Source organism: Oncorhynchus masou, chromosome 9 (genome assembly GCF_036934945.1).
Source record: "Oncorhynchus masou masou isolate Uvic2021 chromosome 9, UVic_Omas_1.1, whole genome shotgun sequence".
Taxonomy (NCBI): domain Eukaryota; kingdom Metazoa; phylum Chordata; class Actinopteri; order Salmoniformes; family Salmonidae; genus Oncorhynchus; species Oncorhynchus masou.
The window spans coordinates 28,074,272-28,095,889 of NC_088220.1; the positions used below are offsets into that span (position 1 = coordinate 28,074,272).

General features: G+C 48.3%; 1 protein-coding gene across 16 annotated transcripts in view; it reads right to left on the reverse strand.

Annotated features, from left to right (window-relative positions):
* Positions 1-21,618, reverse strand: part of LOC135545774 (protocadherin alpha-C2-like) — a 214,420-nt gene that overhangs the window by 19,437 nt on the left and 173,365 nt on the right. For all 16 annotated transcript variants that reach the window (XM_064973645.1, XM_064973633.1, XM_064973634.1 and 13 more), the window contains 2 exons: positions 16,892-16,950; positions 6,995-7,083 (listed from right to left, as the gene is read on the reverse strand). In XM_064973645.1, coding sequence (XP_064829717.1) covers positions 6,995-7,083; positions 16,892-16,950 — 148 coding nt within the window. The remainder of the gene's footprint in view (positions 1-6,994; positions 7,084-16,891; positions 16,951-21,618) is intronic.

A 21,618-nucleotide genomic window follows, 5' to 3' on the forward strand; every position in this document is an offset into this window, starting at 1 on the left:
AAATCATGAGAAAACAAAAACATAATTACTTTACACATTGGAAAGAAGTTACAAAAAAAAACGAGCAAACTAGAATTTGGCCCTAAACAGGGACAGAACACCTGACTATGTAGACTCAGTGAGCATAGCCTTGCTATTGAGAAAGGCCGCCGTAGGCAGACCTGGCTCTCAAGAGAAGATAGGCTATGTGCACTCTGCCCACAAAATGAGATGGAAACTGAGCTGCACTTCCTAACCTCCTGCCAAATGTATGACCATATTAGAGACACATATTTCCCTCAGATTGCACAGACCCACAAATAATTTGAAAACAAATCCAATTTTGATTAACTCCCATATCTATTGGGTGAAATACCACAGTGTGCCATCACAGCAGCAAGATGTGTGACCTGTTGCCACAAGAAAAGGTCAACCAGTGAAGAACAAACACCATTGTAAATACAACCCATATTTAAGCTGTTTTTCCCCTTTTGTACTTTAACCGTTTGTACATCGTTACAACACTGTATATAGACATAATATGACATTTTAAATGTCTTTATTCTTTTGGAACTTTTGTGAGTGTAATGTTTACTGTTCATTTGAGATTTTTGACTTCACTTTGTTTATTGTCCAGTTCACTTACTTTGGCAATGTAAACATATGTTTCCCATGCCAATAAAGACCCTAAATTGAAATTGAAATTAAGAGAGCGAGACAGAGAGAGAGAGAGTTTAATATGTCTCTGTGATTAGGTCTATGAGGCTCAGAATCTCTTAGCCTCTGTAAATGTTATCTATCCTATTGATTCTGGACATCTCTCTCGATCTCTCTCTTTCTCTGTCTCTCTGTCTCTCTAAATTGCTTCATTGGTATGACGTACCTATTACCAAAGCATACTTTAAGTGATTCATTTACAATATTAACATAATTCAAATAATAACAATCAATATGGTCAACGAGACAACAGTGACAACGATAATCAAGGGACAAAAGAACCATACATTGAACAATAACAATGGCTTAGAGAACACATGCAGGTTGGTTGGTCTGTCAGACACTGTCCCTCATCTTAAGGCAGGCAGCAATGTAGTGCGCTGCCAACCCACAGCTCTCTGCGTCCTCCACCAACAGGACGGGTAACCTATTCTCATCAGAGAGGTCTTTGAAACCTTCAATAAGACTTTTAAACTTGGGGAAATGACACTCTCTAATTGTTTTATATTTTTTTCAGGAAATGCAGCTCTGTCTCGGGTAATTGAATTCATTCTGATTGATTGGATGTTCTGGTCCTGAGGCTTCAGTGTGTTTGTAGAACATGATTGTGAACTCAGCCCCAGGACCAGCTGGATGAGGGGACTCTTTTCTTTGCTCAGCTCTTGGCATTGCAGGTCTTGGTAATGATATGAGAGGGGGTCACTGTCTTTTAGATGTTTCCAAAACTTAATAGTAAGTTTTGGAGTTTTTATTATTAGTGGTTAATGGCCCACATCTACCCTGCATGCATTGTTTCTGGTTTTCCTCTGGACATGTAGGATAACATACAGCCGGTATAATGCATTTTCCATCAGGCTGTATTTCTGTATTTTGAAAGTTGTATATCTTGAAACCGAATTGCTGACATGCAAAACATTTTGGAAAAATATCAACAATAGACTAATGAAACAAATACAAAAGGAGAGTTTTTGGGTAGAATTTTCTTTTAAGAGTAAGGTAAACAATATAGATGACAGCAAACATTTATTCTCTTTTCATTTTTCTTCTTCCTATTCATGGAACAAGTTAACTTTCAGTGCAATAGCTGTGTGTGTGTTTGATTAGTGCAGATGAACTGGAGGAGCTGTTTCATCAAACCTACAGAGTTCTCCTGTCCTCTGAAGGCCTCCGCGTAGCTGCGCTGGTCCTGCTGTTGGGCCCTGTGGTGGTCTGGGCCGGAGGGCTGCCTGTTTGGTCTGGTAGAGGTGGTGGTCTGGTGGTGGGTGGGGCCTGTGGGGTGCATTGGGTCTGGTGTGGCGTTGAGGGGGCCTGGGGCTCTTTGGTGGTCTGGTTGGGGTCTCTAGGTGGTCCTCTGTCCAGTGCTGCGTGGGCTGTTTGTCTACCAAGTGTCACGTCCTTCAGGATCTTGGCAAACATCCCAACTATCTGCATACTCTAGTGGGAGTGGTTGTGCAGGTGCTCTGGGCTGATTGTTGGGTTGTGAGCAACGTGTACATTCCGGAGCAGGGCAAGCTGTCAACATGATGTCAGTATTGGTTTTCTGGATGGTACGGACGAAAGTCTCTGTACTCTCCCCTGCTCCTCTCTGTTGACCAGGCTGTCTACTCTCTCCTGCTCCTCTCTGTTGACCAGGCTGCCTACTCTCTCCTGCTCATCTCTGTTTACCAGGCTGCCTACTCTCTCCTGCTCCTCTCTGTTGACCAGGCTGTCTACTCTCTCCTGCTCCTCTCTGTTGACCAGGCTGTCTACTCTCTCCTGCTCCTCTCTGTTGACCAGGCTGCCTACTCTCTCCTGCTCCTCTCTGTTGACCAGGCTGTCTACTCTCTCCTGCTCCTCTCTGTTGACCAGGCTGTCTACTCTCCCCTGCTCCTCTCTGTTGACCAGGCTGTCTACTCTCCCCTGCTCCTCTCTGTTGACCAGGCTGTCTACTCTCCCTGCTCCTGTTGACTCTGTTGACCAGCCTGCCTACTCTCTTCTGCTCCTCTCTGTTCCTGTCTGTCTACTCTCTCCTGCTCCTCTCTGTTGACCAGGCTGTCTACTCTCTCCTGCTCATCTCTGTTGACCAGGCTGTCTACTCTCCCTGCTCCTCTCTGTTGACCAGGCTGTCTACTCTCTCCTGCTCCTCTCTGTTGACCAGGCTGTCTACTCTCCCCTGCTCCTCTCTGTTGACCAGGCTGTCTACTCTCTCCTGCTCATATCTGTTGACCAGGCTGTCTACTCTCTCCTGCTCCTCTCTGTTGACCAGGCTGTCTACTCTCTGCTCCTCTCTGTTGACCAGGCTCCTCTCCTCTCTGTTGACCAGGCTGTCTACTCTCCCCTGCTCCTCTCTGTTGACCAGGCTGTCTACTCTCTCCTGCTCCTCTCTGTTGACCAGGCTGCCTACTCTCTCCTGCTCCTCTCTGTTGACCAGGCTGCCTACTCTCTCCTGCTCCTCTCTGTTGACCAGGCTGTCTACTCTCTCCTGCTCCTCTCTGTTGACCAGGCTGCCTACTCTCTCCTGCTCATCTCTGTTTACCAGGCTGCCTACTCTCTCCTCTCTGCTCCTCTCTGTTGACCAGGCTGTCTACTCTCTCCTGCTCCTCTCTGTTGACTGCTCCTCTCTGTTGACCAGGCTGTCTACTCTCCCCTGCTCCTCTCTGTTGACCAGGCTGTCTACTCTCCCCTGCTCCTCTCTGTTGACCAGCCTGCCTACTCTCTCCTGCTCCTCTCTGTTGACCAGGCTGTCTACTCTCCCCTGCTCCTCTCTGTTGACCAGGCTGTCTACTCTCTCCTGCTCCTCTCTGTTGACCAGGCTGTCTACTCTCTCCTGCTCCTCTCTGTTGACAAGCTGTCTACTCTCCCCTGCTCCTCTCTGTTGACCAGTCTGTCTACTCTCTCCTACTCATCTCTGTTGACCAGCCTGCCTACTCTCTCCTGCTCCTCTCTGTTGACCAGGCTGCCTACTCTCTCCTGCTCATCTCTGTTTACCAGGCTGCCTACTCTCTCCTGCTCCTCTCTGTTGACCAGGCTGCCTACTCTCTCCTGCTCCTCTCTGTTGACCAGGCTGCCTACTCTCTCCTGCTCCTCTCTGTTGACCAGGCTGCCTACTGTTGACCAGGCTGCCTACTCTCTCCTGCTGTTGACTCCTGCTCCTCTCTGTTGACCAGGCTGCCTACTCTCTCCTGCTCCTCTCTGTTGACCAGGCTGTCTACTCTCCCCTGCTCCTCTCTGTTGACCAGGCTGTCTACTCTCCCCTGCTCCTCTCTGTTGACCAGGCTGTCTACTCTCCCCTGCTCCTCTCTGTTGACCAGCCTGCCTACTCTCTCCTGCTCCTCTCTGTTGACCAGGCTGTCTACTCTCTCCTGCTCCTCTCTGTTGACCAGGCTGTCTACTCTCCCCTCTCTGCTCCTCTCTGTTGACCAGGCTGTCTACTCTCCCCTCCTGCTCCTCTCTGTTGACCAGGCTGTCTACTCTCTCCTGCTCCTCTCTGTTGACCAGGCTGTCTACTCTCCCCTGCTCCTCTCTGTTGACCAGGCTGTCTACTCTCTCCTGCTCATATCTGTTGACCAGGCTGTCTACTCTCTCCTGCTCCTCTCTGTTGACCAGGCTGTCTACTCTCTCCTGCTCCTCTCTGTTGACCAGGCTGTCTACTCTCCCCTGCTCCTCTCTGTTGACCAGGCTGTCTACTCTCCCCTGCTCCTCTCTGTTGACCAGGCTGCCTACTCTCTCCTGCTCCTCTCTGTTGACCAGGCTGTCTACTCTCTCCTGCTCCTCTCTGTTGACCAGGCTGCCTACTCTCTCCTGCTCCTCTCTGTTGACCAGGCTGTCTACTCTCTCCTGCTCATCTCTGTTTACCAGGCTGCCTACTCTCTCCTGCTCCTCTCTGTTGACCAGGCTGCCTACTCTCTCCTGCTCCTCTCTGTTGACCAGGCTGTCTACTCTCCCCTGCTCCTCTCTGTTGACCAGGCTGTCTACTCTCCCCTGCTCCTCTCTGTTGACCAGCCTGCCTACTCTCTCCTGCTCTTCTCTGTTGACCAGGCTGTCTACTCTCTCCTGCTCCTCTCTGTTGACCAGGCTGTCTACTCTCTCCTGCTCCTCTCTGTTGACCAGGCTGTCTACTCTCCCCTGCTCCTCTCTGTTGACCAGGCTGTCTACTCTCTCCTGCTCCTCTCTGTTGACCAGGCTGTCTACTCTCTCCTGCTCCTCTCTGTTGACCAGGCTGTCTACTCTCTCCTGCTCCTCTCTGTTGACAAGCTGTCTACTCTCTCCTGCTCCTCTCTGTTGACCAGGCTGTCTACTCTCTCCTGCTCATCTCTGTTGACCAGGCTGTCTACTCTCTCCTGCTCATCTCTGTTGACCAGGCTGTCTACTCTCCCCTGCTCCTCTCTGTTGACCAGGCTGTCTACTCTCCCCTGCTCCTCTCTGTTGACCAGGCTGTCTACTCTCTCCCAGGCTGCTCCTCTCTGTTGACCAGGCTGTCTACTCTCCCCTGCTCCTCTCTGTTGACCAGGCTGTCTACTCTCCCCTGCTCCTCTTTGTTGACCAGGCTGTCTACTCTCTCCTGCTCCTCTCTGTTGACCAGGCTGTCTACTCTCTCCTGCTCATCTCTGTTGACCAGGCTGTCTATTCTCCCCTGCTCCTCTCTGTTGACCAGGCTGTCTACTCTCCCCTGCTCCTCTCTGTTGACCAGGCTGTCTACTCTCCCTGCTCCTCTCTGTTGACCAGGCTGTCTACTCTCCCCTGCTCCTCTCTGTTGACCAGGCTGTCTACTCTCCCCTGCTCCTCTCTGTTGACCAGGCTGTCTACTCTCCCCTGCTCCTCTTTGTTGACCAGGCTGTCTACTCTCCCTGCTCCTGCTCCAGGCTCTCTGTTGACCAGGCTGTCTACTCTCCCCTGCCTGCTCATCTCTGTTGACCAGGCTGTCTATTCTCCCCTGCTCCTCTCTGTTGACCAGGCTGTCTACTCTCCCCTGCTCCTCTCTGTTGACCAGGCTGTCTACTCTCCCCTGCTCCTCTCTGTTGACCAGGCTGTCTACTCTCCCCTGCTCCTCTCTGTTGACCAGGCTGTCTACTCTCCCCTGCTCCTCTCTGTTGACCAGGCTGTCTACTCTCCCCTGCTCCTCTCTGTTGACCAGGCTGTCTACTCTCCCCTGCTCCTCTCCGTTGACCAGGCTGTCTACTCTCCCCTGCTCCTCTCTGTTGACCAGGCTGTCTACTCTCCCCTGCTCCTCTCTGTTGACCAGGCTGTCTACTCTCCCCTGCTCCTCTCCGTTGACCAGGCTGTCTACTCTCCCCTGCTCCTCTCCATTGACCAGGCTGCCTACTCTCTTGGGGGGGCTCTCTAGGAGTCTCTACAGTCTGTTCCCTTCACCTTCTTGTTGACAGACTCCTTATCCATCTCGTACTTCACCTGCACTTGCTCTCTCCTCATGGTGGCCTTTACCTCCTCAAGAGCTGTGGTAAGGTCCTCTTGATCTCAGCTGCTGGACAAGTTCTTTGGTTGCATCCCGCAATGGTTAATCTAGTCCTGTAGAAGCTCTGTGTCTGGGCTGGAGGGGTGTAGCGGGGGGGGGGGGGTCTGCTATTTTAGCTCAGTAACTCATACCTCTAACAGAGCCAGCCTGTCTCTCAGCAGACTGATGGTGGTGTGGTCTTGGCTCTGGTGGTTGTAGATGGGCAGGGGGAGGGGGGCTAGGATAGACCTGTTGGTGGATCTGTGTTTGTGCTCCTGCTGTTGGAGTGCCTGAGGGGAGAGGTAGGGGCGCTGTCCTTGTCCTTTTTCCCCCGCTATCTTCTCCAGGGTGGGGAAGACCTGCACAAAAGAGCTGAGTGGAGCCTCACTGCCCTGGACACGACACTGCCCTTCTGGTACACGTTTACTGTCTGAAACCTGTTTTCCTGGTCCTTTTCACAGTCCTCAAAAATGTGTATTGTCCTTCCCCTGCAGAATCCTTTCTTTGTCGTATAGCTGAAATGCCTGGTTCCAGCTGTATGCCAGGCAGTGGTAGTCTGTGTAAACTAACAGGTTTGTCTCCCCCCCCCCCCACAGAACATGTGTGATTTACTCTGAGTGGATAAGTGGCGGTGAGCAGAAGAGTCAGGGTGATTGAGTACCTGATCTCTACCTCAGTTAAGTTATAGTTGCTCTGGGTTAAATGTGTCAGTCAAAGTCAGTAAAGGTTTGCTTTGGTCAGTCTGGATTGTTCTGGGTTGGTCAGGATTCGTTAGTCAGGGTGGTCTTAGTCTGGTTTCATCTGCTTTGGTCTGGGTTGGTCAAGATTAGAGCAGTTCAGTGTGTAGGGTCGGGGCCCGGCTCTTACCTCCGGTGGCGCTAGACACGGTCGGCCAGTTCTGGACCAGAACCCCCTGGGCTCCCTGCATCACCGACGACTCCTCCATGTGCACTGAGCTGGAACAACACAAATACACACACTGAGGTTACACACTGGAGAAATATAAGACACACTCAGAGGGTACATACTGGAGAAATATAAGACACACTCAGAGGTTACATACTGGAGAAATATAAGACACACACAGAGGTTGCACACTGGGGAAATATAAGACACACTCAGAGGTTACATACTGGAGAAATATAACACACACTCAGAGGTTACACACTGGGGAAATATAACACACACTCAGAGGTTACATACTGGGGAAATATAACACACACTCAGAGGGTCAGAGGGTACATACTGGGGAAATATAACACACACTCAGAAATACTGGGGAAATATAACACACACTCAGAGGGTACATACTGGGGAAATATAACACACACTCAGAGGGTAAACTGGGGAAATATAACACACACTCAGAGGGTACATACTGGGGAAATATAACACACACTGGGGAAATATAACATAACACACACTCAGAGGGTACATATTGGGGAAATATAACACACACTCAGAGGGTACATACTGGGGAAATATAACACACACTCAGAGGGTACATACTGGGGAAATATAACACACACTCAGAGGGTACATACTGGGGAAATATAACATACTGGGGACACTCAGAGGTTACATACTGGGGAAATATAACACACACTCAGAGGTTACACACTGTACATAGAGGTTACACACTGGGGAAATATAACACACACTCAGAGGTTACACACTGGGGAAATATAACACACACTCAGAGGTTACACACTGGGGAAATATAACACACACTCAGAGGGTACATACTGGGGAAATATAACACACACTCAGAGGTTACACACTGGGGAAATATAACACACACTCAGAGGGTACATACTGGGGAAATATAACACACACTCAGAGGGTACATACTGGGGAAATATAAGACACACTCAGAGGGTACACACTGGGGAAATATAACACACACTCAGAGGTTACACACTGGGGAAATATAAGACACTGTGACGTGAGGTTGGACCCAGGTGCAGAGAAGAGACCAGACGAGGAAGCAGTGGTTAAGGATGAACATAATACTTTACTGAGAAACGGAAGCCACAGGATCACAGTACACTTGAAAAACAACAAACACTAAGTTTCCAAAACCCAAACTGACACGCGAACAGCGACAGTCCAGTGGACAAGTTTGGCAGTGTGTTGTGAGCAAACTCTGCCCAGACAAGGAACTTGCTCCAGTTGCTGACCTGGGTGGAGATGAAACAGTGGAGCAACTTCTCCAGCTCCTGGTTGGCCCAGTCTGTTTGCCCATTCGACCGTGGGTGGAACCCTGAGGAGAGACTCGCCGACGCCACCAACAGGGAGAAGAAGGCTTTCCGTGCAATGAACTGGGGCCCACAATCCAAGACAATGTCCTGGGGAAGTCCGTGTAGGGAAACTTGGGCAAGGTGATGAAATAGGCTGCCTTGGAAAACCAATCGATGACCACCAGGATAGTGGTAAGCCCTTGGGATGGGGGTAACCCTGTGATAAAGTCTATGGACAGGTGAAACCAGGGCCTGGCTGGGGATGTGCAGAGGTTGGAGCAACCCAGCCGGTTACTGTTGTGCTTTGGGCACAGGTGGAACAAGCTGTAACGAAGGATCTCACATCCTCAATCATGTTGGGCGACCAGAATTTCCGCCTCAGGAACTCTAGTGTCCGATTAACCCCTGGATGCCTGGTTAATTTAGAGGAGTGTCTTCATTGTGGTACTCGAGAACAGACTCATCGTGGACCATAAAGTCTGTTAGTGGGTCCTCCGCCATTGTCAGGTTCCTGGGTCTGGGCTTGTCGGACCGTGGTCTCAATACTCCATATCACGGGGGCCACAATGTGGGAGCTGGGGATGATGGGCTCGGAGTCCCTCTCCTCATTAGAGACATTGTGTTGACAGGACAGGGCGTCTGCTTTCTGATTCTTGGATCCCGGGCAATAGACTAGTGTGAAGTTGAACCTGTTAAAGAACAGAGCCCATCTAGCCTTTCAAACATTCAACCTTTGGCTTCTTGAAAAGAGACCAAGTTCTTATGGTCAGTCTAGATTACAAAATGTTGAGGTGCACTCTTCAACCAGTGTCTACACCCCTCAAGGGCCCACTTAACTGCCAAGAGCTCCCGGTTGCCAACATCATAGTTGTGTTCCGCTGATGGGAACTGCTTGGAGAGAAAGGCACAGGGGTGCAATTTCTTATCCCCCTCTTTCCGCTGTCAAAGGATCACCGCTGCTCCTGTGTCCACGGTGTCCACCTCTACCACGGAGGGGTGGGTAGGATCAGGATGGACGAGGATGGGTCCAGAGGTGAAACGTCCCTTGAGCTCCTCGAATGCCTTGTCAGCCTCGTCCACTGACTGGGTGGTTGAAGACTCGTCGCAGCTCGGCAGTGAAGGCTAATATGGATGGTGGCTGCTGTTCCCACACCGTCGTTGCCCACGCCAGGGCCTTGCCCGAGAGTAGAGTGGAACAAGGACTGTAGCTTGAACACCAGAGAGCACTGAGTTAGGAACCCCTTGCATCTTCCCGGTTGGCCGTCGGATAAATATAACACTCTCTGAGGTGACACACTGGATAAATACAACACACACACAGTCTGATGGTATACTATGAGAGTGTTTCTCGAGTACATACACACAAACACACCCACATTTTCTGTCTGAGCACAATATTATAGTGGCAGCAGCTATAAGCTTCTGTGGATGCAATCCTCTCTCACTGCATTTTCCCCATAATAATATAATTGAACCATGGCAGGGAACCACAGGATGTGTGTGTGTGTGTGTGTGTGTGTGTGTGTGTGTGTGTGTGTGTGTGTGTGTGTGTGTGTGTGTGTGTGTGTGTGTGTGTGTGTGTGTGTGTGTGTGTGTGTGTGTGTGTGTGTGTGTGTGTGTATACAGTCAGTAGTGGGGGTCAGCCAATTCCATCTGAGGAACTCAAGCAGGACCCCGGATTAGGATAAATCACGCCCACCCCAGGGATTTCAGCACACCCTACCACTAAAATTTGACTGAGCTTTGCAGTGTGATAAAAAAAGCGACAGGGTGCGGCCACAACACAGCAAATACAGAACATTAAACACACAGACTAATACCATATTCAAATGTAACGGATCACATTTCACTAAATCCGTTGTCCTCTATTCTAACTTCAAAACATAATTACGGAGTTTAATTATGCAAAGGTTCAGGAACATTTCATGTCACTTTTGAAACAATCTGCGTATTCCAGTATCATTTATCCCAACAGGGGTAGCACCTTCTGAATAGTGAGCTACGGAGCAGGGTTTTAACTGAGGATTTAAGAGACTCTCTATCTTTCTCTTTATTGTGTTAGCAAGATAGAGGATGGAACCAGGTACCAGAACATCTCCTGATAAAGACAGAAACCCATGCAGGTGGTTTTAAGGCAGTGCTCTCCCTCTCTCAATCCCCCCTGCACTTCCATTTATCATCCCCCTCTCCTCTCCTCCCATTTGTCCCTGCTTGGAGAACTGAGTCTCATTTAGTCTCACTAAGGTCAGGTGAGAAGAAACCATTAGCCGATTCGGCAGGAATCGCTCTGCCTTTCTCTTTCACAGTCTCTGTTGCTGTGTTCCTCACTCACACAGACACACGCCAATATGTTATTGACTATGAAAATTCTCTACGTTTCCCCCCACCGCTATACTGAAAAACGTCAATTTCCAGCTGCAAGAACATGTTCTCCATGAGGTAAATTAAAGTGCTGTATGATATAATAGTTGAACATATACAGTAAGAGAGACAGAAGGAAGGGGAACCTTGTGGGAGGAGGGAGAACGATAGCCACCATTTTAGTTGCACTTCTTCTCAATGCTCTACACACGTCTGGTTGTCTGCGCGTACACAGTGTGTGTCCGTGCGCGCATCTACACGTCCAAGGTCAGGCAATCACAGCTCGATTCCCATCCTCTCCTCGCTCTCTTCCTATCTGATTCCCTCTCTCTCTCCCTCCCCCCGTTCTCTCTTTATTCATTTGTCCCTTCTCCCTCTCCCTCTCTTTCTTGCTATCAATTTTTCACTCTAGCTATATTGAAAAGTGTGTGTGGTGTATGTGTGTGTGTGTGTGTGTGTGTGGGTGTGTGTGTGTGTGTGTCAATGTCCTCCTGTCTTTGTGTAGCGGTGTAAGGAGATGAATAGAGATTTGGTAGGGTGGCCATTTTGTGTAGACTGCTGTTTAGAGCTGGAGTAAATTATTAATGGGGAACACGGGACCGAAAAACATGTTCCCTCAGCTAATGGCTGTATCTGTTTCTCTCTCTCATTGTCTCACCTCCTCCTTGTGTCCCTCTGAAAGTCTGTCTGTCTGTCTGTCTGTCTGTCTGTCTGTCTGTCTGTCTGTCTGTCTGTCTGTCTGTCTGTCTGTCTGTCATACTTACAGCCATGAACCCATATAGTCACACTGCCCTCTAGATAAGCATGGTTCATAATTACAGTGAAATAGATGTAGGGCTACAAAACTAAGCAGCTCAACATCATTACACAAGTTGATATTGTGTTTGGGGTATACATTCAAAATGTTTCAAGCAAACTGTAATCTCATTAGATTAGAGTATAAAGAGATAAATCAACATTCAGATTGAGGGAGGGAGGGAGGGAGGGAGGGAGGGAGGGAGGGAGGGAGGGGGAGGGAGGGAGGGAGGGAGGGAGGGAGGGAGGGAGGGAGGGAGGGAGGGAGGGAGGGGACAAGAGGGATGAATGGATAAAGTAGGGCTCCATGCTAAAGTAGCAAGAGATTCAATGCATTAGAAGGATTTGCTCTCGCCAATTAACTCACATTAAACCGTGCTGTAATTATGAGGGAATCGGTGTAACACTAATGACACTAGGATGTTACACTCGTATTAATCTGACACACAAACACATGAATGTACTCGTAAAATGAAACTTATACTGTAGACAGACACATAAAACATTAAATTATAACTCATAATACAAAGACAAACACATATATGCTGAAGCTAGTGCTGAACCTAGTGCTGAACCTAGTGCTGAACCTAGTGCTGAGCCTAGTAATGAACCTAGTGCTGAACCTAGTGCTGAACCTAGTGCTGAACCTGGTGCTGAGCCTAGTAATGAACCTAGTGCTGAACCTAGTGCTGAACCTAGTGCTGAGCCAGCCCAGTGCTGAACCTAGTGCTGAGCCTAGTGCTGAGCCTAGTGCTGACCATAGTGCTGAGCCTAGTGCTGAGCCTAGTGTTGACCATACTGTTGAGCCTAGTGCTGAGCCTAGTGCTGACCCGAGTGCTGACCATATTGCTGAGCCTAATGCTGACCACAATGCTGACCACAGTGCTGACCATAGTGCTGACCATAGTGCTGAGCCTAGTGCTGAGCCTAGTGCTGACCCTAGTGCTGAGCCTAATGCTGACCACAGTGCTGACCACAGTGCTGACCACAGTGCTGACCACAGTGCTGACCAAATTAAATCAAATTTTATTTGTCACATACACATGGTTAGCAGATGTTAATGCGAGTGTAGCGAAATGCTTGTGCTCCTAGTTCCGACAATGCAGTAATAACCAACAAGTAATCTAACTAACAATTCCAAAACTTCTGTCTTATACACACAAGTGTAAAGGGATAAAGAATATGTACATAAACATATATGAATGAGTGATGGTACAGAGCGGCATAGGCAAGATACAGTAGATGGTATCGAGTACAGTATATACATATGAGATGAGTATGTAAACAAAGTGGCATAGTTAAAGTGGCTAGTGATACATGTATTACATAAAGATGCAGTAGATGATATAGAGTACAGTATATACGTATACATATGAGATGAATAATGTAGGGTATGTAAACATTATATTAGGTAGCATTGTTTAAAGTGGCTAGTGATACATTTTACATAATTTCCCATCAATTCCCATTATTAAAGTGGCTGGAGTTGAGTCAGTGTGTTGGCAGCAGCCACTCAATGTTAGTGGTTGCTGTTTAACAGTCTGATGGCCTTGAGATAGAAGCTGTTTTTCAGTCTCTCGGTCCTAGCTTTGTTGCACCTGTACTGACCTCGCCTTCTGGATGATAGCGGGGTGAACAGGCAGTGGCTCGGGTGGTTGTTGTCCTTGATGATCTTTATGGCCTTCCTGTAACATCGGGTGGTGTAGGTGTCCTGGAGGGCAGGTAGTTTGCCCCCGGTGATGCATTGTGCAGACCTCACGACCCTCTGGAGAGCCTTACGGTTGTGGGCGGAGCAGTTGCCGTACCAGGCGGTGATACAGCCCGCCAGGATGCTCTCGATTGTGCATCTGTAGAAGTTTGTGAGTGCTTTTGGTGACAAGCCGAATTTCTTCAGCCTCCTGAGGTTGAAGAGGCGCTGCTGCGCCTTCTTTACGATGCTGTCTGTGTGGGTGGACCAATTCAGTGTCTGTGATGTGTATGCCGAGGAACTTAAAACTTACTACCCTCTCTACTACTGTTCCATCGATGTGGATAGGGGGGTGTTCCTTCTGCTGTTTCCTGAAGTCCACAATCATCTCCTTAGTTTTGTTGAAGTTGAGTGTGAGGTTATTTTCCTGACACCACACTCCGAGGGCCCTCACCTCCTCCCTGTAGGCCGTCTCGTCGTTGTTGGTAATCAAGCCTACCACTGTTGTGTCGTCCGCAAACTTGATGATTGAGTTGGAGGCGTGCGTGGCCACGCAGTCGTAGGTGAACTGGGAGTACAGGAGAGGGCTCAGAACGCACCCTTGTGGGGCCCCAATGTTGAGGATCAGCGGGGTGGAGATGTTGTTGCCTACCCTCACTACCTGGGGGCGGCCCGTCAGGAAGTCCAGTACCCAGTTGCACAGGGCGGGGTCGAGACCCAGGGACTCGAGCTTGATGACTAGCTTGGAGGGTACTATGGTGTTAAATGCCGAGCTGTAGTCGATGAACAGCATTCTCACATAGGTATTCCTCTTGTCCAGATGGGTTAGGGCAGTGTGCAGTGTGGTTGAGATTGCATCGTCTGTGGACCTATTTGGGCGGTAAGCAAATTGGAGTGGGTCTAGGGTGTCAGGTAGGGTGGAGGTGATATGGTCCTTGACTAGTCTCTCAAAGCACTTCATGATGACGGAAGTGAGTGCTACAGGGCGGTAGTCATTTAGCTCAGTTACCTTAGCTTTCTTGGGAACAGGAAAAATGGTGGCCCTCTTGAAGCATGTGGGAACAGCAGACTGGGATAGGGATTGATTGAATATGTCCGTAAACACACCAGCCAGCTGGTCTGCGCATGCTCTGAGGGCGCGGCTGGGGATGCCGTCTGGGCATGCAGCCTTGCGAGGGTTAACACGTTTAAATGTTTTACTCACCTCGGCTGCAGTGAAGGAGAGGCCGCATGTTTTGGTTGCAGGCCGTGTCAGTGGCACTGTATTGTCCTCAAAGCGGGCAAAAAAGTTATTTAGTCTGCCTGGGAGCAAGACATCCTGGTGCGTGACGGGGCTGGTTTTCTTTTTGTAATCCGTGATTGACTGTAGACCCTGCCACATACCTCTTGTGTCTGAGCCGTTGAATTGAGATTCTACTTTGTCTCTAAACTGACGCTTAGCTTGTTTGATTGCCTTGCGGAGGGAATAGCTACACTGTTTGTATTCGGTCATGTTTCCGGTCACCTTGCCCTGATTAAAAGCAGTGGTTCGTGCTTTCAGTTTCACGCGAATGCTGCCATCAATCCACGGTTTCTGGTTTGGGAATGTTTTAATCGTTGCTATGGGAACGACATCTTCAACACACGTTCTAATGAACTCGCACACCGAATCAGCGTATTCGTCAATGTTGTTGTCTGACGCAATACGAAACATATCCCAGTCCACGTGATGGAAGCAGTCTTGGAGTGTGGAATCAGATTGGTCGGACCAGCGTTGGACAGACCTCAGCGTGGGAGCTTCATGTTTTAGTTTCTGTCTGTAGGCAGGGATCAACCAAATGGAGTCGTGGTCAGCTTTTCCGAAAGGAGGGTGTAGTGCTCAGCAATTTGTGCTTTTTGAGGTCAATTTCGCTTCGGTTTGCAAAAACTAATAGTGGTTTTTGATTTCGGTTTGGATTAATGTTTTTTTTACATTAAACGCAATATGAAATATGACCTTGAAATATATATTTTTTTGCTTTTGAATAGAAAATCAAAATATTGAGAATGTGCAATTGCCAAAACATTGAAAACAGTCTATTGTCTCTAACAACACAGAATAAAGGAATTGACCACAGTGCTGACCACAGTGCTGACCAAAGTGTTTCAGTGTCTCAGCTCAGGCAGTAGCAGCCAGACAGCCAGACAGCCAGACAGCCAGACAGCCAGACAGCCAGACAGCCAGACAGCCAGACAGCCAGCCTGACAGACAGACAGCCAGACAGACAGACAGCCAGACAACCATCTAGCGCTGTCACTGTGCTCCCCAACGAGCCAGACTCCTCTTGGCTAGTGAAAAGGATAGCCCGTGATTATTGGTTTGCCACAGCTGCCCATGCTGCAGAGCTGTCTGACGAAATCACTATTTTAGTAGTTATTTTAAGAAAATAAGGCACACTTTCAAGACTGCTACAACTATCAATTCGGTAGAGCTACCTCACAAACTGTCTTTATTGCTCTAGTAGTCGCTGTGTTGTGCACATTCCTCTCTCATAGGGTCTATGTGCATCGCCGAGAAGAATAGGTGCAATGGTTTCTGGTCATTGAAGTTATTTACCACGTTTTCTGCGCTGAACTAGGTAGAATATTTTCCTGTTGAAAACTCACTACAACGCCCCGCAGTTCGTTCTTGATTTGATGTCTCTCATGCTTGATAGGATTTCTCTATAGAGAAACAGTGTGTTGAGCTCACAAAAACAACTAGAACTAAATGGGAATTCAAGTAATTGAACCGACATTGGTTAATTAGGTCTTTGATAATCGGGGGGGGGGGGGGGTAAACTTTGGTTAATCACTCAGCACTAGTTGACCCTGAAAAAGCAGCATGTCTCTGGGCAGGCAGTAGGATGGACGGACAGGCAGACATTGTTTACAGCGAGCTGTGAAAGCCGCGTCAGTTCTGTCATCTCTCATGTTCCTCATCACTTTCACAATGCTGTCCGCCACGGCCGGAGGGACAAACTTGTATGTGTGTGTGTGTGTGTGTGTGTGTGTGTGTGTGTGTGTGTGTGTGTGTGTGTGCGTGTGTGTGTGTGTGCGTGTGCGTGTGTGTGCGTGTGTACACTATGAGATGGCCTGGGCGCAGTGCAGTGGGCGATGTGGTTCACCTGGCTCGTTATGGCTGGCTCTGCTCGTTAACTTGGTCCCTCCCTCTCATTAGCATGCTACTCGTTTGAGTCAGGCTCAGACGATACCCACAGCAGCTAGTGGCCCAATGGCTCATGGGTAATGTGATCCCTGAATTGTGCATTCCCAGTGTCCCGACGGGCCATATTTCCACCTGACTGCCTTCCCTGTCATCCCTCTCTCAATCCCTCCTTCAGTCCCCTCAGTCTTTCACTGACCCCTTGTTCACCCCTCACTCTCTGTCTGTCTACTACTGTCCAATGGCCAAGCTGATAGAAGACTGTCAAACGGATGCTTATAAATAGGATAATATCTGGTTTAATTGTAATGTATTGACAGAAGTAAATGGCTCTGTAGTTCAATGGGGTTTGTTAAACAAGCAGCATCATGAGAGGTGCCTTTGGTGGAGGGCAATGGCTCGAGTAGTTTATGATTTAAGAGGGATTCGAGGAATGGAACACTGGTGAAATGTGAATGATCATTCTCATGGACAGCGGACACTTATTGAGGAATGGTAAAAGGATATATGTTGCTTACCTCTGCATCCCAGTCCTAAGTGAGGCAGAGTAACGCCAGTCTGAATTCGGCACCTTGGGCTGCAAGAGAGAGAGTGAGAGAAAGAGATTGAGTCTTAAGTACTGCAAGAGATCACACAGGCAAAACTCAATATCTTCTCATTAATGAATCATGGCGTGAACCACAAGTATGTGTGCACACACACATACACACACATCATAACAGTGACAGCTTGCCTCTGCCTGTGGAGAGAAATTAATTCTGAGTTGCACTGGAGCTCCCTGCTCCTCTCCTCATTTCCTCCCCTCCTCCTCCCTCCCTGTCCTCTGTGAGAGTGATGACTTCAAGAGATAAGCCTGTTCACAGACTGCCCACACCAGACCGGTCCAGTGACCCTGCCTCTCTGCCACAGGCCCTCAGGCCACCCCCACCCTGGGTCAAACCACTCAGCTTCACGTGGTACGCTCCATTACCATGGAGACGCAGTGGAATTCTCACATGGCAGTTTGTGTTGATGGACTTCATCAGGGCTGCAGCTCTATCTCTCTCTCTCAGTCTTTCACACCTTCACTCTGAATCTCCTTCTTACAATTTACTATTTTCTTTATGACTTCTCTTGTACTAGGCTTGGTTCAGCTCACTCTCCTTCTCTCTCCTTCTCTCCTCCTCTCTCCTTCTCTCTCTCCTTCTCTCTCCTCCTCTCTCCTTCTCTCTCCTCTCTCTCCTTCTCTCTCCTTCTCTCCTCCTCTCTCCTTCTCTTCTCTCTCCTCCTCTCTCTTCTCTCCTCTCTCTCATTCTCTCTCCTTCTCTCTCTCTCCTTCTCTCTCCTTTTCTCCCCTTCTCTCCCCTCACTTTCTTTATTCTCTCTCCTTCTCTTGTCTGCCTCCTCTCTCCTCCTTTCTTCTCTCTCCTTCTATTTCCTTCTCTCCTCCTCTCTAACCTCTCAATCTCTTTCTCCTTCTCTCTCCTTCTCTCCTCCTCTAGCCACCAAACCACCATTTTACCCTAAAAGGTCAATAAAAAATGTATGCATCATAAAGTAATAATTTGAATGGACACCTTGTGTGGCTAGAGGATGGAATTTCTCCTCCATCTGGCATGGAGTAAGTCAGAGATCAAGCTAACCCAGCTTCCTCTATGACCACATACCTAGGATCAGATGACCCATTTCCCATTCCAAACCTTCACCATTACAGATTCAAAACATCTCTGTTTGCGAGTCTATTAGATGGTGTGATGTGGTTGTTGAGCGGCTTCACTGCAAGTATATTATATGTTTTAAATATTCAATAAAAAAATATTTTTTCATCATTTTTAAAAACATCTCTGTTCCAGGACCAGTAGTAGGAACAACCTCTAACTTCTCCACAGCGTTGACCCATTTCCTGTGCTGTCCACAAGACAGATGTTAACTTCCTGGCGATGGAGAATCGACCGTAGTCTCTCCACACAGCACATTCATGACGCCAAAATCTAATATGTGGGCCTAATGAGAAGGTCTTGGTATCCCTCCAGGAGTTATTCAGACAGCCCATTACATCATCCACAGGGAAACAAACAGCTACACACAGACAGCTACACACAGACAGCTACACACAGACAGCTACACACACAGACAGCTACACACAGCTACACACACAGACAGCTACACACACAGACAGCTACACACAGACAGCTACACACACAGACAGCTACACACACAGGCAGCTACACACACAGACAGCTACACACACAGACAGCTACATAGACAGACAGCTACACACACAGACAGCTACACACACAGACAGCTACATACACAGACAGCTACATACACAGACAGCTACACACAGAGACAGCTCCACACACAGAAAGCTCCACACACAGACAGCTACACACTCCACAGCTACACACAGAGACAGCTCCACACACAGACAGCTACACACAGACAGCTCCACACACAGACAGCTACACACTCCACAGCTACACACACAGACAGCTACACACAGACAGCTCAACACACAGACAGCTACACACAGAAGACAGCTCAACACACAGACAGATCTACACACAGAAGACAGCTACACACACAGAGACAGCTACACACAGAGAAAGCTACACACAGAGAGAAAGCTACACACAGAGAAAGCTACACACAGAAGACAGCTACACACACAGAGAAAGCTACACACAGAGAAAGCTACACACAGAAGACAGCTACACACAGAGAAAGCTACACACAGAGAAAGCTACACACACGGACACACTCCTCTATACAGGAACAGGAACACATTTTATCGCCCAAAAATTCAGAGAAGCCATATTTGTGTTTGTGTTGTGTCAAATCCACGAAGAAGTACATGTTATGGAGGAGTGATGAACTCTGTACTGGTCTTGCAAATCCAAGGATAAAATAGACTTTGTTAGCACAATGAGGATGGAGATAGACTTCACACCTACAATATTCAAAGGCATATTTCAACACTCTAACCACTTGTGACACTTACAGTGAGAGACTGACTTCACAGTCCACACGAACGCTCATAACTAAGAGCGTTAAAGAGAGGGGAGATGGTTAAGGAATACAACCGCCATTATTAAGCATGTGCCCTGTTGTACCAGAATGGCCGATGGGGGAGTGGTCTGGCCGTCCTTATGGTGTCTGTATGTGTAAATGAGAACAGACACACACTAACACTGCAGGTTAGAGATGAGCATCTGGACCCCAAACACATCCACAGTCTAATGCACTCCCACAGGAGGACACACACACACACACACACACACACACACATATATATATATATATGGGCTTGGAGTATATCAGCACCGCCCAGTGAAAGCAAATACTCACAGGTCATAGGGTGGTAATGGAGCTGATATTGTAAATGGAATTTGGTATCTGAGAGAGAGCAAGATAAATGGAACGAGAGAGAGAGAGAGAGAGAGAGAGAGAGAGAGGGAGATTTATCCCTATGGGCTTTTTGTGTACTCCTTCCCTCCCTGCCTAGCTGTGTGGACACAAATTAGGGCCCTGGGTTTGATTTGGCATCTATCTCCTTGCCCCTCTCTTTTCCCTCTCCTTCTCCCTCTCCCTCTCTTTCTCCCTCTCTCCCTCTCTCCCTCTCCCTCTCTTTCTCCCTCTCATTCTCCCTCTCCCTCTCCCTCTCTTTCTCCCTCTCATTCTCCCTCTCCCTCTCCCTCTCTCTGAGTAGAAACCCCTCGCATGGATACAGTGTGCGCACCTCCGCCATCGAAGCCTCGTCCAATGACCTTGCTTCCCCCATCCCCGTCCTCACCGAACCGACCAATCCCGCGGTGGTCTAGAGAAACATGTCGCTGCCGGTTAATTACACGGCAAGAACAAACATGAACGGCATTTAATGAGGAAAACGCCAGGGGACAGAGGAGCAATTACCTGAACATTGATGTACGTGTCCCTTTTCATCTCCCTCCTATTTTCCTCTTTAATGACTTTTATTCCCTTTGCTCAGACCACCCATACATTTGCAGGGGTTGACAATAACGACCAGGACACCATACAGCTATTTCTGAATGAAAGCCTTAAATTATGTCTGAAGTTAACATTAGCCGTGTCCCTACTGTCAAGATTTTTTTGTAGTAATGGTCATTTTCTCTACTGTGTCTCTATGACAACACTGCAGTCATAACAGTTTCCTAGAAACAGTGAGCCAGTCAACTGTCACCAGTTTCCACGTCACACCTGTCAGTAAGAACGAACCACTCCAATAATGATGTAAAGCCACCAGAAACATACTAATGTTTTTTATCTATTTTTTCCCTGCTTCTCACATGATGGCAAATGAATGAGAAAACCCACTGAACTGAAAATGGGTCTTTAATCCAGCTCCGAGTGTCTGCCTCTCATCCCATCTCTAGCCCACCGAACCAAACTCAAGGCAATCGTTTTGTGCTCTGAGCGCGACTGACTTGTGGGGGATTTTACTGCAGTAGGACCCATGACTCTTTAAGCTGGACAGAACAACCCAGACTCTCTCTCTGCCCAGAGACAACCGCACCAGACAAGTCTGTGCCTATTGGACCACAACTAGTGGACCAATCCTATTGACTGGCTGAGGTTGTACTAGACCAATCACACAAACCCTTTACACTTTAACCTTCAACATTCCAATCACGTTTCCAACAGCTATACCACTACCCCTGGACCAACCATGGATCCCATTTCCATATGTATTTTCTACATATGGATCCAGCAGTAGAGTTCACAAAGGAGTGGGGAAGAGAGTAGGAAATGGAGGGAGAGCGATGTTTACTCTGAATATCCATGTTGAAAAGCATTTTGATGACAGCTTTGTAAATGACTGCAGAGAAGCGAGGCGCTTAAACCTCTGATACCCTGACTCAACAGAAACAAACACCAGCTCTCTGAAGAACCTCTGATACCCTGACTCAACAGAAACAAACACCAGCTCTCTGAAGAACCTCTGATACCCTGACTCAACAGAAACAAACACCAGCTCTCTGAAGAAACTCTGATACCCTGACTCAACAGAAACAAACACCAGCTCTCTGAAGAAACTCTGATACCCTGACTCAACAGAAACAAACACCAGCTCTCTGAAGAAACTCTGATACCCTGACTCAACAGAAACAAACACCAGCTCTCTGAAGAAACTCTGATACCCTGACTCAACAGAAACAAACACCAGCTCTCTGAAGAAACTCTGATACCCTGACTCAACAGAAACAAACACCAGCTCTCTGAAGAAGCTCTGAGCACCACACACACA